At 40.3% G+C, this 19,248-nt stretch overlaps 1 protein-coding gene across 2 annotated transcripts in view; it reads left to right on the top strand.

Annotated features, from left to right (window-relative positions):
* spryd3 (SPRY domain containing 3) overlaps positions 1-19,248 on the top strand; it is a 62,155-nt gene that overhangs the window by 25,276 nt on the left and 17,631 nt on the right. For both annotated transcript variants that reach the window (XM_038721831.1, XM_038721833.1), the window contains exon 7: positions 10,975-11,124. In XM_038721831.1, the coding sequence (XP_038577759.1) occupies positions 10,975-11,124 (150 nt within the window). The remainder of the gene's footprint in view (positions 1-10,974; positions 11,125-19,248) is intronic.

Genomic DNA, 19,248 nt, shown 5'->3' with positions numbered 1-19,248 from the left:
GGAGATAAAAAACTATTCATGTATGTATCTTGCCCTCTGAAACATTTCTTTCTGCGGTGGAGGTGCCCAAAAGTTGTTGGTTTTTTTAAAAGATGGGTACATATTGCAGTATCCCCTTCAGAGCATCTCCTGTTTGAACCACATAAATCATTGTCTAGTAATACTCATAATTATTCCGTTCCTCGTTGTACTTTTTCCGGTTGCCAGAGCCAGCTGTAGTACCAACGCCCCTCTAAGGTTGCCTGCTTCCTTCCTTCCTTCCTCTGGGAACAATAGCCATGAATCCCAACATGACACTGCTCTGCGATGAAAGTTCACAACTTTCCCATAAAGTTGTTGCAACCTCCCAAGCCCAGCAGTGGCACCATCACGGTTGCCTCCAGGTTTCCGAACTGAGCAGCGTGGGAAATGTGGAAACTATGAATAGCTTCATCCGAGGAAAGTCAGTGGACTGGGTGGAGGCGGGCTGGTGGTGGCAGAGTGGACCTGCATCACACATGGTGACTAAATTAAAGCTGGATAGTCGACTTAAGGGGTTAACAGGAGTCCCGCTGTGATTTATAGTTTTAGGATTTCATCTGCTTTAATTATATTACCCACAGTAACGTTGTGAGTGAAGATGGGCTACACTCATACTACTACATACATACATTTCACCATGTCTCATCACTGAATAGGAGATTACTGCTGTACAACCGGTGTGGTTACTTTCATGCATTCATACAGAATGGCGATCACGGTGGACAGGTGGTCTAATGGTTTTGCTAGATGTGTATTTCAGAAAATGAGAAGACTACTGAGGGTCTTTTCTTCAACTTGATTAATTGTCCACGCTTAACTCTCTCTCCACTAGCATAAAAAAGTCTTTATCTACATCTGTATCGTAACTGTTGGTTAGTTGACACCAGAGCATGACTGCTCTCCAACTCAATGTATGTGTTTTTCTCTTCATTTCTCTTTAACTGGCTTAGTTTCACCTGTTCTCCAACTCCCAGATTCCCTTCAGTTTCACAAACTCTCCTGTTGAGGTTCTCTGATATTCTTACTGGGACATAGAGCACTGTAAGATGAACGATTTGTGTGCAAGTGCCTTTCCAAACCCACAGTATCATGCAGCTCATTTGTTTCCAGCTTTGTTACATACATCTGATGGCGTGCTGTGTTTCCCTGGGGTTTTGAAGAGATTAGCTGTGTGTGTCTTCAGGGGGAGAACTAAGCTTTTGCTGTAAGCAGTTGTGCTGTTAATATTCCAGAAAAATTATATCTAGGTCACTCATGGCCATAAAGGGAGATTTTAGAGAAGAAAAATACATTTAATTAAAGTATTTCTTTGTTCTTCAGCCTGCTAATTATTTGTATCTTTAAAAATAGTTGTTATAGTTTGTAATATTGTGTCAGGCTGAAATTGTTATGTAACATCTGCTTTTACATTTACTTTCAGCAGTGGCTCTGTGTTTAACTGTTGCCTCACAGCAACAAGATCCTTGGTTTGAACCTGGTGGCTGACTGAGATCTTTCTGTGAGGAGTTTGCATGTCCTTTTTGTCTGAATGCGTTGAGGGAAACAAATCAACACACTTATCTGAGTTGGGGCTGAACGATTAATCGTTTTCAAATCGAAATTGCGATTTGAAAGAACGCGATTAGCTAATCGTGAAGACGGCGATTAAAATGTAGGTTAATTATACAGTGCATCTGACTCGTTTTAAACAGTCATGCAGTCTCAAATTCATTCTGTTGTCATCCTTGTCCATCCAACGCCATGCGCCTCCTGCTACGGTCCTACTCATTTTACAACAACAAACAAAACTAGAGGATATGTGGGATAATGGCGCCAGCCGAACAGACAGGCAGCGGCTGTGCTGTCCGGCGACAACCGACACTGATGTGTTTCAGCAGCGGAGCATTTAGCCTACACATTAAGTTGTCATTTTGTCTGCTTCAACTACGGATAACAGCTCTCTGTGAGCCCATTCTCTTCCGCTCTCTGCAGGCTAACGTTACATATCCGCATGAAGAATTTTAGAATAAGAGCGTTTGCCTGTCGGATTTTGCCGACTTGTTCAGATTTTGCTTATTTGTTCAGTTGTCCTTGATTTTTATGCTTCTACTATGGTTAGGTAGGCTATGTAGTTAAATTGTATTTGTCCAGTGGTTTTACATCACACATAGCAAGCACAGCTTTGTGTCCAGATTTCTATGTTTTACAAAAATTTGGAATATCATGGTGATGATTTCACTCACTGCCATATTTAAGCCTTTAATTATTTTTTTCTGAAGGGTCCCATATACTCCAAAACTGACATGGAAGGCAGACACCCACATTATTCTTTTTTTTTTAACTCCCTTTGGTTCTGCATAGGCAGCCGTGTTCACACATGCATGGAAATCCATTTTGGTCGTATGCATCGAACCTCGATGAATAAATGTACATTATGGGGACCCTCAAGGCTATGTTGACAGGGAAATAATAATTAGAGTCAACCTGAATAACATGCACAACTCCAGGTGCAAAATGAGTCAAACACTGTGAAGGAATTTTCCTAAGGGGTTCTAATGTGGCTAGATGGTAGTAAGGGACCATCAAACACATGTCGCGCACTTGAAAGCCTAAGAACAGAACGACCTCGGCCTCTCTCAGGCAATAGTTAATTCTGCTGTTTCCTCCTTAAGTGCATGACAGCAGCTGAGTAGATGGGACGATCTGTAGCCTAGACAACCAAGGACAGATCATAAGTTTCTCTGTCCCAGTCTTAGAATAAGAGACAGACTGGCACCACTTTAAAATGTATTACGTGTGACCTGCTAATTACAACGTGACTAAGCATGGTGTCTCGTTTTGAACCAATATCCAATAGAATAGTCACACATGTATAGATGGGTGAAGAAAAGCCTTGTTTGGACACGTAGTGAATCTCAGGTCTAGTAAGGATAAATATCCCCTGTCAGGAGAATTTTGTTTTGGCACAACACTGTGTTATCACTTTGTATACTGCTGTTGCCATTCTCCCCAGCCGAGCTTCAATAAATACATGCTGCTTAAGACATCCTGAGTTTCCTAAAACCTTCCTCATCATTGGAGTCAACTAGCTCACAAGAATTTCCATCATAGACTTAACAAGGTACATGATTTTGAACCTCTTAATTTAAGTTTTTGTTTTTCTATTAACTCTTAACATTCCTGTAAAATTCATGCAAAACGCCCTTTGGATTCAAGGCACATCCAAAGTAAATTGAATGTAGTTCTTTTGGAGTATATGCCTGGTTTTGGGCTTCTCTGAAAGATATCGATTATTTTTCAAGTCGATTAATCTAACGATTATTCTTTCAATTAGTCGATTAATCTAATGACTAATTTTGTTTATTCTAAAGAAAGAAAAGTTGCCTATTACTCGATTAACATACCAATTTATCTAAAATAAATATCAAAAACATGTCTAATCAATAAATCTATATTTTATTCAATCATCCTGATGAAGCACATTAGAATACTGACAATAACAGCAAATCTTAAAATTAATCAAATTTCCACCTCGCTGATGTGTTGTTATAATAACAATAACAGGCGGTCAAAGGCGCTGTCTTGTACTTGGAGCTTGTCCGGGATAATCCCACACCAGATGCAGCGATGCGTCGACGTATTTACGTAATTGATTACGTCGATGAATCGCCCCAGCCCTAGTTTAAAGGTTTAAACACACTAAAACTAATATATTTTTAGTCTCCGCTTGAAAATGCTTGCTAACAAATGCATGCAGACAACTATAGCTGGGACTTATTAGCTGGAACTAAGGACCACAGGATAAAACCTTACCTAGTCCTAGTTTAAATTTCATACCAATACCATGAAAAATGACTTTTAATAAAATTTTACACAGGTGGATGTCTTAGCGTATTTTTTCTAAAACAGCACCGCCCCTTGGCGGCAGGCTGCTGCTGCTGCATTGCTCCGTATCAGCTGGTAGCTCGGCAATTGGCTCAGCCTACACACGAAATAATAGGGGCCGGCCCTTCCTTACAGCGCGGGCTCTCGTTGGCTATTGAAGGTGATATGTGAGCTCTTATTGGGTCGGATTAGCTGTCAGTCGAAAGGTTAGAGTTCAGCAGCTAATTTAAATACAAGCTATCGTAGTTGTTTACATTCAAACCGGCGTTACTACGGTTATAATTACAAAAGAATATGAAATTATGCGGCAGCAGTCCCTGGGGATTTACTGATGGAATGTGTTTTGGAATAAATGTTTTTTATTGGATTGGATCGTCTGGACCTTTGACAATGTAACAAGACCATTTTTGTTGTAATATAATTGATCGGTGGATTAAGTTACTATGAGGCTTCATAAATGAGTCGCGTCAATTTTGCTTGTACTGGCTGGTCTGACAGAGGCGCTGATTGTACCCGCTGTGGTGATTGTATCTTGAAATGCTTTGCATTGGTCGAATCACAAGGATTTTAGCTTTCAAACGGTGCGTCATATGAGTATGAAGTTAACATATCAGCTGTGTGCACATACCGAAAGCTGCCGCCAGGACCTGACGGCCCGTGGGCGAGCCTCTGGAATGTTAAGAGTTTAATAGGATCCAATTGTGACTATCGTACATGTGTACAAAGACGCACATGCATAATATCTGCCAGGGGTCTTCCATGGATCCACAGGTGGCTTAACGAGCCAAGATATGCTAGTACACATGAACGTGAAATGCATTTAAAGGAGACCTATTATACTTTTCCATATGTTATGACTTATGCACAATGTTACAATGTTGGATGTTCATGTTAAACATGGCCAAAGCTTCAAATAATGAGGTTAAAGTATTTAAAAGAAATCCCTGTGAGCAAAAACCTCAGATTTCCTCCTCTTCTGGACGCTCTGTTTTGAACTGCTTTTTCTACTGTCTGCTCCGTTCTACAACACATGGAGCTAGACGGAGCTGGTATTCCATATATATGGTCATTTGCCCCGCACAGCTGCGCTCAGTCTGTCTGTACTGCTCAGCAACAACAACAGCCCTGTAACATGTTTCAGGTCTTGGCCAATTAGCTGGTTTTGAGAGGGGGGGGGGGGCGTTAAAGAGACAGGAGCATCTACAGCTTGTTTCAGACAGAGGCTGAAATGAAGGCCTACACGAAGAGCCAGTACAAGATAGAAAGAATTATTCTTTTTGATTCATGCAAAGCTCCATACAGGAGTCACAGACACTACAATATAGGACTGGAAAAGCAGTATACAATAGGTCTCAAGGATACACACAATGCGTGTTGGTGAGTAACACTGAAAGTAAACATTACTTTTGTTTCTTTACAAGAAAAACCCAACAGGTTTTTTTTCTATTTCAGCATCACTAGCTTACACTTTTTTCTGACTTTGGCAATGTTTCACATATCCCACCACTAAACCCCTCTAAGACCTCTTCTTCACCTGCGCAGCTCACATGTGACTGGAGGGCTGTCCCAGGAACTGACTACATCATAGGAGCCGCTGCCTTAGTAAACCAAATGTAACCAGTGCCTTCATCAGAAATACTTTTTCTAAATCTGGATCTCAAAGACTTTGTTGGCAAACAACACTAGTTTGGCATTTTAAAGTATTAAAAACTGTGAACATATTATTGTATACTCGCCATCTTATTAAGATTCTTACCCCAGAGTAAATTTTTTTTCTGAAGATGTAACTTTTTTTGTCCAAATAAATCTGCCCTGGTGGCAAAACGTTCTGGCACTGGAGCAGCAAGTTAATTTGGGCACATCTTTGTAGCAGTGGTACTGGTGATAATAAATGGTGTATTAAAAGGTGATGAAAAGCTCCACTTGGCCACATGAGTGATGAGGTGTCAGCGATGGGCAACAGTGCAGGTCTTTGGGTTCTCCCTGGTTCCAGTTGTTTTACAGTGTTGATTCATGAAATAACCTGTGGCGGTTGCGTAGTGTTTAAGTGTTACGCATAACATAAAGGTAAGTCTCTTGCGGTCTTGCAGAATTTTAAACAGTGTTGCTGCAGGTGGGGATGTTGCCGTAAGACATGCTTCTTGCAAACAGGCCAATATCATCTAGCAGTAAATACTTGTTCACCTTACTCTACCTTATGTACTGTGTCAATGCTATGGTAATTACAGGTTGTGTTTTGATTTTTGCATATTGCTTTGGTGCTAAGTGCCTATTTGAACTTCCTAACCCAGTTAAACAAGGTCAATCCCACAGCAAGCAGTTGTGATATCACACATTTTACACGCTTGAACAAGAAAGTTGTTAAAGCAGTGAAATGAGTGAGTGATTTGTTTTGATTGTACTATCTTAACATTACACAAAATGTGTTCCCATAGAGAAATGTACTGCAAATAAGTGTTATCTAACAGCCTGCTGTTTGAGCAATTATGCTGTTTGAAAGAATAGGCAGTTGTGAGTTGTAGTGGTTCTGTTCAGATACTTTATAGCTCAAATAAATGAGCTAATGTTGTGTGTTTTGTGGTAATATAAACAAAGTCATGATATGGGATAGGTAGAATCATTTTAACACCGTGCAGCCATTGTGGATACATTTAGTACAAACATTACCTGTTAGCTGCTACCCCATTAAAAAAAGCAGCAGTGACGGAGTGGCATTAACCAACTGTGGCATTATTGTGGTGATTTTCAGTCCATGAGGATATTCATCTTGGCTGTCTTATGCACAAAAAAGTGACTGATGGACAAGTCAGATTTAGCTACTGGAGGGCATCCAACCCAAGTGTGAGACAAATTAAAGGGGAACAACAGCCTCTGGACAAGGACAAGGCCAGCTCGTATATTTTCCAAATTAAAATGGCACATTTGGCCTAGATCAGTCACATTTTAATGTCCGTATTTTAGCTTTTGAGCATATAAATTGTAAGTATTTATTTTGAGAGAACAACAGTGACGAAAGACATGTGCAGGACAAGGAGATGAAAGGAAAGGACACAAAAAAAAACACTTTTACAAGGACCACAAGTGAACAGACAATGGGAAAACAATTAGAAATACACAAAGAAGTAAAACCCATGAAAAAAACAAAATGTAATGAAAAGGATGAAAATATAAATGCAATAAAAACAAAAAGTAATTAGCTGAGTTATATGGACTCAAGGACTATTGCGTGATATCTAATCCGATCATAGTGTGGTTGACAGGTTGGTGAATCACATTAATAAAGAAGAGGTCTCTTAATTTTCACCTTTCTTTAAGTTCCCCCAGTAGGTGTGACAGGAAACTGGCAGGACCACTCTCTGGGCGTTACATCTGTTTCCCAGGCAGCAGCTCAACAAAACACGGCCTTGCACACCACCATCACCATTTCACCGCTCAGAATTGTAGGAGTGAGTGAGAGAGCAAGAGAGAAAGAAGGAGAGAGATTGTCAGCTATCTCAGTGAGGCATGCTTTGCTCAAGGCTACGTCTCTCTTTTTCTGCCCTCTTGTCTCCCCTCCTCCTTCCATTGCTCAGCAGCAAGAAGCAAAAAAAAAAAAAAAAGGACAAATAAAAGGTGCGACTGAGTGCTCATCTCACCGAAACTCTCCCAAAAGAACAGCAGCTGTCCAGGCATGAAAATGCAGCAGGTTGAGGAGACACAACAGTACACACGAAAGGGCAGTCTTCACCTCCAAGGAAAGCTGGAGGCTAATACTGTTCTCCATGTGAACTATCAATCAGCAGAATACTATAAAGAAAGTGTAAAGGAATACAGCTTTGTCTCCAGCGGTGAACGAGCAGCGCTTTGCGGTAGGACACTAGGGAGAAGTTAGCACTGACTTTAATTATGGTGTATAATCAACAGTTACAGAATGTAGTTCTTTTAATTACAAGCTGTAAGCAATACAAAAAGACATCAAGTTACTTTAGATTCAACTATTGCTGCTCATGTCTACAGGTCTCTTTTGAGAAATTGAGTTAAGTTGAAAGATGTCTGTGAAGGTTCTCAGTCATCCAGGTCATAGTTATCCGAGAGATGAAGGGCGAAACGTCTTTGAGTATCTTCAAACAAGCCCAGTTGCCCTTGATGTTAACCCTCCTTGAATAGTTTAGTTGAACGTTTTCAGTGAGTACTCCCTTTTTATTTATTTGCTTTAATTTATTGGTTTATTTAAGAGGGACAGTGCACACTAATAAATGTTGCTGTAAAGGGCCAGAGTTAGCCAAGAGGCTATTTTTCATCTGTAGTACCTTTTCTAAAAACCTTCAGTTTAGCTGCTGTTAGATGACTAGTAAAATGTTTTTCTTAAAGGTACCCTGTGGAGTTTTTGCTGTATGGAGCAATTTGTTTTGGCTGGGTCCCTGTTTTGTTTCTCATGCAGGCACACAAATGATGAATGCTTTGAAATGTTTTTGAAAATCATTTTTACAAATGTTTTATGAGGATTTATTTTAAGTGAATTCAACTTGTGTGTTCGGTGCAGAACAATAAATATAAACATAACGTAAATAAATATTAGGGATGGGGAAGAGGAGGGAACAGAATAACGGATGTCCTGAGGATTGTAAGGAAGGGTATGGGGGGAAATAAAGCTAATCAGAATCTGATCCCTCCTTTACTGAACAATGTGTTGTGTCCACATCAGCCTGCTGGCGTGAAAGCGCTGCTCTCCTTAATAGCAGCCGGGCTCTGTACCGTATGAGCGTTAGTTGCATATAAGAGAAAATCTGAGATTTATTTGGTTGCTCTAGTTGGAAAAATACACAGATTTCCTAAGCTTCTATTGCAACAAATCTGTTATCTGTCCTCTCTTATTAGCAAAGAGCAGTGTTAATTTGGATAGGGCTTGTTATTGTAATTATATTAAAGGACTGATCGGGGCAAAAAAAAACAACAACTACAAAAACAAACTTTAAAAGATGTTTTGTAAAAAAAAAATAAAAAGGGGGGGGGGCATGCAGAATGACATGCAACAAAAGTTTTTAATTATTATAATTATTTATTTTTAATTAATGTTTTTAAAGATTAAAACCTAGAAAATATGTTCAATAAAATTTTATATATAAAGCAAAAAATTAGCTCATTGTAATGTGTTTGTAATGTATTTATGTTTTGTGCCATTGATGCAGTGTTTCAGTTTTTCACATGGGTTACATAAATCTCTGGTGTTGGGACTATTTTTCCTTAGTGTGGTCATGGCTTGAATGCTGCCTGCATTTACCAACCACCTCTTTTGTTTTTAATCTCTTTAAATTAACAAAAATAGGCACTTAACTGAATCTTGTATAAATTATAGCTACACACGAACTATGTATTGCGTAAGAAACCAGTATAATCTGCCATCAAGCTGAGAGACTGAAATGAAACGTTTTGATTGCCTCAGCTTCATTTCTGAGTTATTTTCAGTTTGATGTATCGCTAAGCAACAGGGAATAACAAAAAGGGAAAATGGTAATAACTTAATTGAGACACTTGACTCTTTTTTTTTTAATGATGTAGATGTTGAATAACTGTTCCCTCCAGGTGTGTCCTTCAAGCGGCTAGCTAGTGAAACACACAGATGCAAACACAAAGGCTTAATACAGAAGCAATTTTGTCCACCCCCACCTTGTCTGTCATCCTCGCCTTTTAAACTGGGGGCGTTTTTCTTCATTGAGCACATGCTCACACATTCACACACATGCACTCAAAGCATGGAAACACTGCTCAGCCTAAAGGCTTTGTGGTTGCCTAGCTGCCCACCTACTCACCTGTACCCACCCATCTTCACCTGTTAAGATGCTTAATACTAAAATAGACCTAAAAGTAATTGCATTATTATCGGGTGCTGCACATGCAATCTCAAGTGGCTGTTGATACTTTTGGATTTGGAAGTGTCAGTCTGTCATGGTGCCCACTCACTTGGGATACACTTGCAAAATCTAGTTGTGTGGTTAAGTTCCCCGCCTCTGGAACAACACTGGGCCAAAGATCCTGCCCGTGCTTGATCTGCTGTCTTCCATCTTTTGTCTCCATCTCAACTTTCCAACTTACCGTTGTGATATTTGGGCCTCGTTGCCCAACTAACCAAATAAACTAAAACTGAAACTAAGACAGCTCAAAATTTAATAACATCTGATCTGTAAGATCCACATTCCCATTAAAACACCCACATATAAACACTAAGAGCTGAAATCTACGTAAGCATCTTTATTCAACACCCCTTTTCCATGCTTACCATCGCACGAGGGTGGAGGCCTTGGGGGTGACAGTTGTTAACGATAACAGGGTTATTGGTTGCATTTGAAGCAGTACATTTTACATCCACTCAAAGTTAGGACATTAACAAATAAATCAGACAATGCAAAAACAAATTATTGATATTCCCAAAGTTATGGTCTTGACTGGTCTTCAAATAAAGTCTTCAATGTCCGAGACCGAGACAAGACCGAGTACAAATGTGGTCAGGTCCGAGACGAGACCAAGACCGGTCTCGAGTACTACAACACTAGCAGTTCTTAATGGCTACCCTCAAAGGCGAAGTAAAAAACCTGCCATCATAGAAAGGGGTGAGACACTTTGGACAGTCTCCTCAAAGGCATTCATGGTGTTGCACTTACACAATCCGTAACAGTGGTTGTCTGCAGCCTTGCTAGCAGCTCTGTAAGACTGCACAATGGTGCTTTGAGCTACATGCTAACATGCTGATTATGCTGATAGCAGGTATAATGTTACCATGTTCACCATCTTAGTTAAAAGTGTTAGCATGCTTAAGGCTGATAGGAATGTCATTAGTGTTGCAGGTATTTGGACATAAACCAAAGTATTGGACAAACTGTTGGCACTGGATGAAAAGTTAAGGGTCATGTGTAATACATGAATTTCTGCACCAAATTTTATGCCAATACATCCAACAGTTGTTTTACTCAGAACTGCAAATGTCAGCATCATGGTGGCGCTAGACAAAAAGTATTGTATTGTTTAATTAATCGCTTTTTTTATGTTGTTTATTTCTTAACATTTTAACCCCTGCCTTCTTTCTCTCCCCTCTGTGTTCATCTCCTTCCTCAGCTATTGGAGTATGTTGGCAAAGGAAAGAGCATCATGGACGTGGGTTTGGCACAGGCCCGCCAGCCGCTCACCACCCGCTGCCACTACTATGAATTGGAGATCGTTGATTCAGGGGAAAAGTGCTACATTGCTCTGGGCTTGGCAAGAAGGGTGAGCTTTCTAGGAAAAGAACAAATTTTGACAATTTAACACACACACACACACCTACACTTCTGGCCTCTTCCTCAATTTTTCCACATTAATTTATTAGGCAGTACCGTTCAAAGAACTCAAGGGATGTAGGCTGCATTACTAAGCCTCCTATTGGCTGACTCTTATTCTGCTTTCTTATGCTCTCCCCCTCTGGTTCCCATAGTTCAACAAGTCGTTAAGCTAACATGCTAGTGATGGAAAACTAAGACAAAAACCTGAATTGGGAATAAGGTATTTAGCATGTGCAAAATATTCCTCTGGCCCTGTCTTGTGAATGTTGTAAACTTGTCCAAATGAAAGAGCAGCAGCACTCTTGTAATTTTAAAGGTAGGATTCCCAACATACATGTAAATCTAAAATGTATGGAGAAAATATGAATGGCTAAATCAATTTTTAGAGGACGAAGACTTGAAATAGACTGGACTAGTAGTTAACAATTATCAGCTTAATTTTCTTGCCCGTTATCCAGCAGCTTAGCTGTTCTCTTTGGAACTAATGGCCTACTTTGGGTAGTTGAAACACCTCCAAGAGGAAAATACAATTAGATAAATTTTACCTCTCATTTGAGCCTTTATTTCTTTTTCCAAAGAATGCACATGCGGTTCCAATTTCTGTATTAGCACTGCAACTCTGCAAGTGACAATTACTATGGTGAACTCATTTGAAGAATAAAACAGACAAACCTATAGATTTTTGGACATTGAGTGATACCGCTGCACATTAAGAGATGCAGAGAGTGAATAGAACAAGGGAATACACAGCTGCAAGGATGCAAAGTATTAGCAGTAATAGTTTATTATCTTGCAGCCGTTACCCTTGAATCTTCCTTACTAAACTTATAAAGGACATTGAAATCTAATAAATGTATGCTTTCTGATAGATGGATTCTCTCACAAAACCTATTTGAATTACATTTTTACCAAATTATTCTTCTGATCCAGGAACTGTTTCTTCGACAGTATGGGTTCATGTTCATTCTTTACACTGTGTAAGTAGCCTGTAGCCTGGAAAGTGTTAATGAATGTGGAATATTAGGGACTGCCAAAGCCAAGGTCTGTGGAGAGCTGCCAGCACTATCTCTCCCAGGGTCAAAACGCTGCTCCTTTTAATAACAAAAATAACATATTTCAAGGTCTCAGAGGCAATTTATATAAAACAGGAACAGAGGGATGCACAAACAACAGCGCTTTAGATGCATACACAGAGGGGAGGCTGAGTAGGAGACATACTTGCACAGTAACCAAACCACATTTTGGAATATTAAAAATAATTAAAATCTGAACCTTTTTTGGGGACAGTCTCGTTAGGTTTGTTGGCTTCCACCAGACATTGAAACAGTAAAAAACACAACAGTGAATCAAGTAGTAATAGTTATTGGTAATATTATCTTCTTCATAGATGTGTTGCCGGCCAAACCATCCCCCAGGTGAAAACCCGTGTTCCCCTTGTTTCACCCTTAAAGTAGAACTTTCTGTGTAAGGAAAAATGAACTATAATGCTGCAGCTTTTTTGCATATTTTTAAAAAGATTTTCACAGGAGGATAAAACAGTTTTTGGACGTATTTGTGGAAACAGCTTTTAAACTTCAGGCCTCTGATTGTTACCTTTGGTAGAAGTTGACTGACATCTGAGAGATGTCAATTTCTGTGGTGCACTACTGACTGGTCTTACTGTACATGCTACGAACGTCGATAAATTATTTTTCCTTTCTCAACAAACCCACATAGCGTTTGTTATGTACTGTTTGCATTTGAAAACATCTGGCCCTTTGTAACATTCAACATTTGGGAGACGCTTTGTGCTGTTGTGTTTGTATTCATGTGTAAAGTGGAAGCTAGGCAGAAAGGACAACTAAGTTGATGCTAGTTAGCCTAGCATGCTAAGGTTAACGTTGATTCCCACTAGATACTAGGGGTCTAGCTAGCATTAGCTGTCTGTCCTACATGGGTCCATTTGTGGCGACAGCAAATGAATAGACTGTTGAAACTCACAGCAATGGGTCAACCTTCGTCGTGGGTCAACCTTCGACGTCAGTCCTCCGTACATTACTCTGTGATTCAAATCATGACACCGAGAATCTAATGTCCTGAGTCACATAGAGAGTGCTCACAGATGGAATAAGCAATGGCTAACGACACCCATGTGGCCATTGAAACTGGTGAAATCGAGAGCGGTTACTTTTTTTTGTTTGTTTTTTTACACGCCAACACAGATATTGCACCAATTTTATTACAGTACCAACACTGACAGTCAGATTCGTGCCCCCTGGAGAACACTAATGTTGTGTCTGTTGTCTCTGCAGGAAAACTTGGCTTGGTGTTGCTATGAGTACACAATTCACAACAACAACACTGTTACTGATTTCTTAGCAAAAATGTATTTTACATTTATATATTTTTATTTAAAATTTATTTTTTATTTTATCAGTTTGACTTTAAAACCTAAATCACATTGTACTCCGAATCTACATGTATTTAAGTAATTATTTTCCGTGGATTTAGAGAAAAGAAAGCTAGAATATCATCTGATGGAGCTAAAAAAGTACACGTGCACAAACACATGCTCTCAGTTTAACACACACAGACGATGCTCCCTTGGGTGAGGAAGAAGTTGAGTGGTGATAACTCCAGTCCCATTACCTCCTCAGAGTTCTCCTCTCCTTTCTTTTTGCTCCACTACTTTTCTGTCTGCATCTGGGTTTCATTATAAAGACATTAAGCTTAAGTCCAGGAGAGGTGATAAAGCAGCAAATTGAAGGGCTTGGGTAATGACTGTTTACTCAACAGCTGTTGCAAGTTTGCATGCTGGTCTTTTGCACATAGCATCCCATTGTAAGAAAGTAAGCCTGAATATAAACACAAATGCACTCATTAATACCCGACAGACTGCCAGGTTCTACCCGTCTGTCTCTCTCTTTCTGTTTGTTGTGGTTGCTGATTCCAGATTCAACTTTGCACTCAGTTTTCTTCACTATAAAAATCTCTTTCTGCCCCTGTGCCAACTTGCTCTCTCTTTCGTTTTGTCCCTAGCATCTGCAGTAGCCGGTCAAAATTAACAGATTTCAATTTGCAGCAGGGGTTGTTTGATGAAATTATTGGTTGGTCACCACCTTCTTTTTTTTATTTCTATTTGTCTAGGCACTTCGTTTATGGCGAAAGACCTGCAAAACTAAATGGCATTCCTATCAGTCTCAGTTGCACTCTGTGTTTAGTGCTAATTTTAGCATGCTAACAGTAAGATGGTGTACACAGTAAACTTTATACCTGCTAAACATCAGCAAGTTGACATTGTCATTGCTAGAATGTTAGCATGGTGACATTTAGCCATAAAGGACTCACAGACCAGACCTTAAAAGCACTCACATTTGCTACGTTTACGCCTGCCGTCCACACTAAAACGGCAAATCCGAACACTTTTATTTTACACTCTGGGGTAGCGTATTAGTACTGACAGGTGAAAACTTTGAAACGATGAGGCAAACACTCACATTTGGCTTCCTGATTGGGTCCTACAAGTCATGGTGTATCCTTCCATGATTCGTCAGGCTCCTATGCCATGACCCCGCTCCAGAAGAAAACATACAACAGCAGCCTGAACTACCAGTAGTAGTCGTAGTAGTAATTCAACATGGATAACAAATAACAAGCGTTACTGACCTTGATGTCTTTGCTAGCAGCATCGTCGAATCTTCTGCAACTGCGGACAATCTGCTTCCTGTTTACACCGGTATCCCACATGCCACCAGTACGTGAATTGTCACGTGACGTGTGTCTCCAGTCCTTTTACAGATGGAGATTGGTTCTGATACGCAGCTAAAGCGCTGGTAGCTAGGAGATCGTAGTAATGTGGATGCAGCCTTAGCCTTAATTGCATGACCAAACATTTTCCCATTTTGAAGCACATTGTTTTAATTCTGGTCAAACTCTCAATGCAAAGATGCCATATAAAGTGAAAGTCTAGGTTCAGCAAGTTAAAATAAAATTGATAGCTGTTTTAAGAAAAGTGGAAGTAAATTCTTTAATCCCCTAAGCCACTGTTGCAAGTTTCCTGTCTAACAAGGAAGTTGAAGGAATTTGTGTTATGTGATAAGTTTGAATGCTTTATACGCAAGGTAAATGTGTTGTTTTGTTGTGTTGTTTTGTCTAAGATCTGTTTTGACCCCACTGCCATTCCTAGACCTGTCATGACCTCTCGCTTTCTCTCTCATTCCTCTGAAGATAAGAGTCTCCATGAATGTACAGCATGCATATGCTTGGTAGCACGGTTGTTTTTCATCCGGTACACACCGGTTGCTAGGCTGTGGGACAAAGAGAGATCTAGGCTTAGTTATGGGGTGGAAGAGTGTAGCTGGTAGATGGGAGTGTGGGGGGTTGAGGAGGTGGGGTAGCAAGGTAGAACGTTGGGAGGTAGAAATATCAAGGGAAGCTATTCAGAATATGAAAAACACAGGAAAAAAAGCAGGAAAACCCTCATGTCCTGAAAAACAAACAAACCCCTAAAATCCTACAAAAAAGAAAAAGAGCATAACCCTGTGGGAGGATAGGGAAGTGAAGAAGCAAGTGGGGGGTATATAAACATGGATGGATATGTGTCATAGTCGTGACGGAGGACTAAAAGTGGTTCAGCAGCGATCCGTGTCTGAATAAAAGTGATTTCGGAGTTCAAGTCTCTCTGATGACCATATTGACTTACTCACTGGACATGTACATAAACACAGGTTTGTGTGTGTGTGGCTTTATGACTAACAGTATGCACTCTAACACACAAACAAGAAATAAAACTGCTCAGGAGGCTGGAATGGCAGTGTTTCCTCTGTCCTGGTATGCCCTGGGACCAGTTCTTGGGAACAGCTCTTATCCCCTTCCTTCCGTAACGCTGTAGTCCTACTAACCATTTTTCAGTGCAGCTCCTGTTGACCTGTTTATTCTAACGGGGTCAATTTAGGACAAAACAAAGGATCAGTCAATGTGCCAAGGCCTCTGATCTGGAAGTTGAGGAACACATAGAACCTCCAGCACAACAACAATGTGTGAGGTGCTCCTAGGCATAACTTTTTTTCAGCCGCTACAAGAGGCTGTTTTCGGTGAAAAAGCTACTCCCTCAGCAGCAAACAGCCACAGTTAGAGAGTAGCTGGTACCAACACTAAGTAAAGCATTAACCAGGCGAAGGGCCACACATGTCCTTCAGGAGTTGGTGATATGCTGTGTTCACAACTTGTTTCCACTGCAGGTTTAAATGTCAATAACATTCAATGAGATTCAGGTCCTCATATTGATAGTACTAACAAGTGCTTCATTGCGTTCTGAAATCTGTACTCTTGTAGGCGTGTCAAAGCTTGTGTTTGACCAGTCCTGCAAACTCCATCCCCAATAGCTTTAAGGCCACTGGACAATATCAGCTCTGAAACCGGGACTTCTGGGGGTGCAGGAACTTAAGCTGTCGTCTTTGAATCAAAATTGGACCTAGGTTTCTGCAGTTGAAATGCAGATTGTACATTGTGAGTGACTACCCTAAAAGGTTCCCGATCCAAAAACTAAAAACTTGTTGTTTTTCCGAGTAGAACGCTGCTAAGCTCCGTCTTATCATCTTTTCTGCCGCTCATTTAATAACAGAACAAACTTCATAATTTATCTGTGTTATGTGTTTGTATCAAGAAAGCACTTGCATCCATGATGAACATGCCCAAACACATGCACACAGATAGGCTGTTGTTCTCCTCACTCCAGTCAGATCATCAGCTAATGATGGTTGCTGTTATCGTGTGCGGAGCTCGCGGTTTTAGCCTGATGACACAAGGTTAAACAAACAGACCTGCATTAGTTCACTACACAGTATCTGCCCAACCCCTATAAGTGAGGTTGTGTGGGCAGGTACAAACAGCAACGCATTACTTTTCCCTCCCTGCACACTGTATCTTCAACACTTACCCACGCACTCACATCCGTTGTAATTCACGGTTTAAGTCATATTTTTAGACAGCTCTGTGATATGCCAGTTTGATAGCTGCTGTAGATGATGGCTATCTGCTTCCACACGGTTCCCTGCTCGGGCCCGCACCTTTCCGCTCTTCCTCTTTCAGACTTGTTTACTCTGCTACCGTGTGGAAATGCAGGCTGCAGGCCTTTGCTCCACCATGCTGTGGACACAACGCCACTGTTTGTTGTTCTTAGAAGCAGCTTGCATTTCACTGTCTTCTTCAGGCCAACGTGGGTAGTGACCATGTTTCGTAAGTTTATAGTACCTGAGAGTGGACCTGCTGGTTAACATGGTGTTTTCTCTCTAAAAAGCTTTACATTAGGGCTGCAGCCATCGATTATTTTAGTAAGATTATTCCAACAATAACAACAAATGTTGTACACATTACAACTCAGAATTGTGCCTTACCTTTGCTAGCCTTCATCTCATCTTCATCTTAAATTCTAACGTTAACGTTGCCTTGTTTTGGGTCCACTCCGGTGACTCGATGCGTAGACTGGATGCGTTCTGCTCAGATTCTGAAGCATTGCCATTGTGCTGTTGTGGTAGGTTACTTCCGTTTTACAGTAGACAGAGTTTCTGTTTTCTTTTAGCCTGAAATGATCCCATACTTTGTACAATTTCTGTCTTTATCTCTGGTCTTTCTCTTCTTGGTCCATCCCTATTGGCTCTCTCTTCCTCCATTTTGCAAACCACGCCATCAAGTCACGTCATCCACAGCGTAAGCACGTTGTGTGACCTTAATAATTGTCCGTGTGAAAAGGTACGCTATAAATTGTTATATTGATTAAACGAAGCGTTTTTAGTAATCAGTTAACTCAAGTTTCTTGATGAATCGCTTCAACATAGTTTCAATACATTATATGTTGATAGAGTAGTAGGCTTGTGCGGTATCAAGGTATTCCACTATACCAGGGTATTTAGAAATCCTGAAGGTATGACTTTAAATACCAGTATAAATAAATACATCCTCTTATTATTAAACTGGAAAGGAGATGCTGTATTGAGGATGTGTATTCTAGACTAGTGGATAGCACGCACCACCAGAGGTCAGTCTCTACTGGTGGAACAGAGAAAAGTTGTATTTCCACTGCACGGTACTGCTTGACTAAACTCTACTCTGCTCGCTTTTAGTAACAGGTACTTTTCTCTACTTCATTCTTCTGCAGATATAACTTTTGGATAGGTCGCCCTTAACATGAAACTGCCATACAACGCAATAAACCCGTTCACTTTTCGAGCAGTTGGTAAACAACACACACACCTGCAGCCTTTATTCACTGACAAACTCTAACCTTCACTGTACATTTACTGCTAAACATCACTGCTCACCTTTTCCTCTGCTCCGCTGCATTATGCTCTTGCTCAACCACCCTCTCACTACACGCACAAAAAGTAGCTATGCAACTTATATGACTGAAGATATCGCAGGGTTGGTGTTGCTGATACGTCTGCACCTTGACAATTGACCATGGCACGGTTTTGCATGCTACCATTAAAAAAAAAAAAATCTGGGTCAGTGAATTAAAAAATTGCGGTCGTTTCCCAGGTGAAATGTCAGGAACATTTGAAAAATAGATACCGCCCAAGTCTAGTGAAGGTATGATTTCAGTGGCGCCACCACTGATTGAAAACTTGTAATTTCCAAACCACAATAGGTTGGAATGTTTCTTTTGTCTGAAGGAAAGCTGTTTCAAGTCCATCAAAACAATATGATCTGTGCTTTACAGAATTTGTGGCTAAAACGGATTCTAACTGGTTGAAGAGTCAGAAGATAAAAATCTTATTTTTACACTGTCAAATAGTGTTTTCAGGTACTTAGACATCCTGTTTAGACATGCTCTACCCCCATGTACCACAATGAATGTTAAATACTAAAAAGAAGCCTACGCAAAAAAAGAAAAGATATCATGCATGACTATGATGGTATTTCTGTTCTCCAGGGGCTACTGTAAAATTGCACAGTGAATTGTCCCACCTGATTTTCAGGTATCATGTACATTATAGCAGCTGCAGTATGTTATATTCATTTGAAGACAAAAATGTGTTGCTTGTTGCCAGTTTACTGTTCACGCAGCCCCATCCCCCTTAACACCTGTCAAGCT

This window comes from Micropterus salmoides, unplaced genomic scaffold (genome assembly GCF_014851395.1).
Source record: "Micropterus salmoides isolate LMB-PRFRI ecotype aquatic unplaced genomic scaffold, ASM1485139v1 Ms_hic_scaffold_16, whole genome shotgun sequence".
Taxonomy (NCBI): domain Eukaryota; kingdom Metazoa; phylum Chordata; class Actinopteri; order Centrarchiformes; family Centrarchidae; genus Micropterus; species Micropterus salmoides.
The sequence above is the reverse complement of the archived record's forward strand: the minus strand, read 5'-3'. Positions and strand labels throughout refer to the sequence as shown.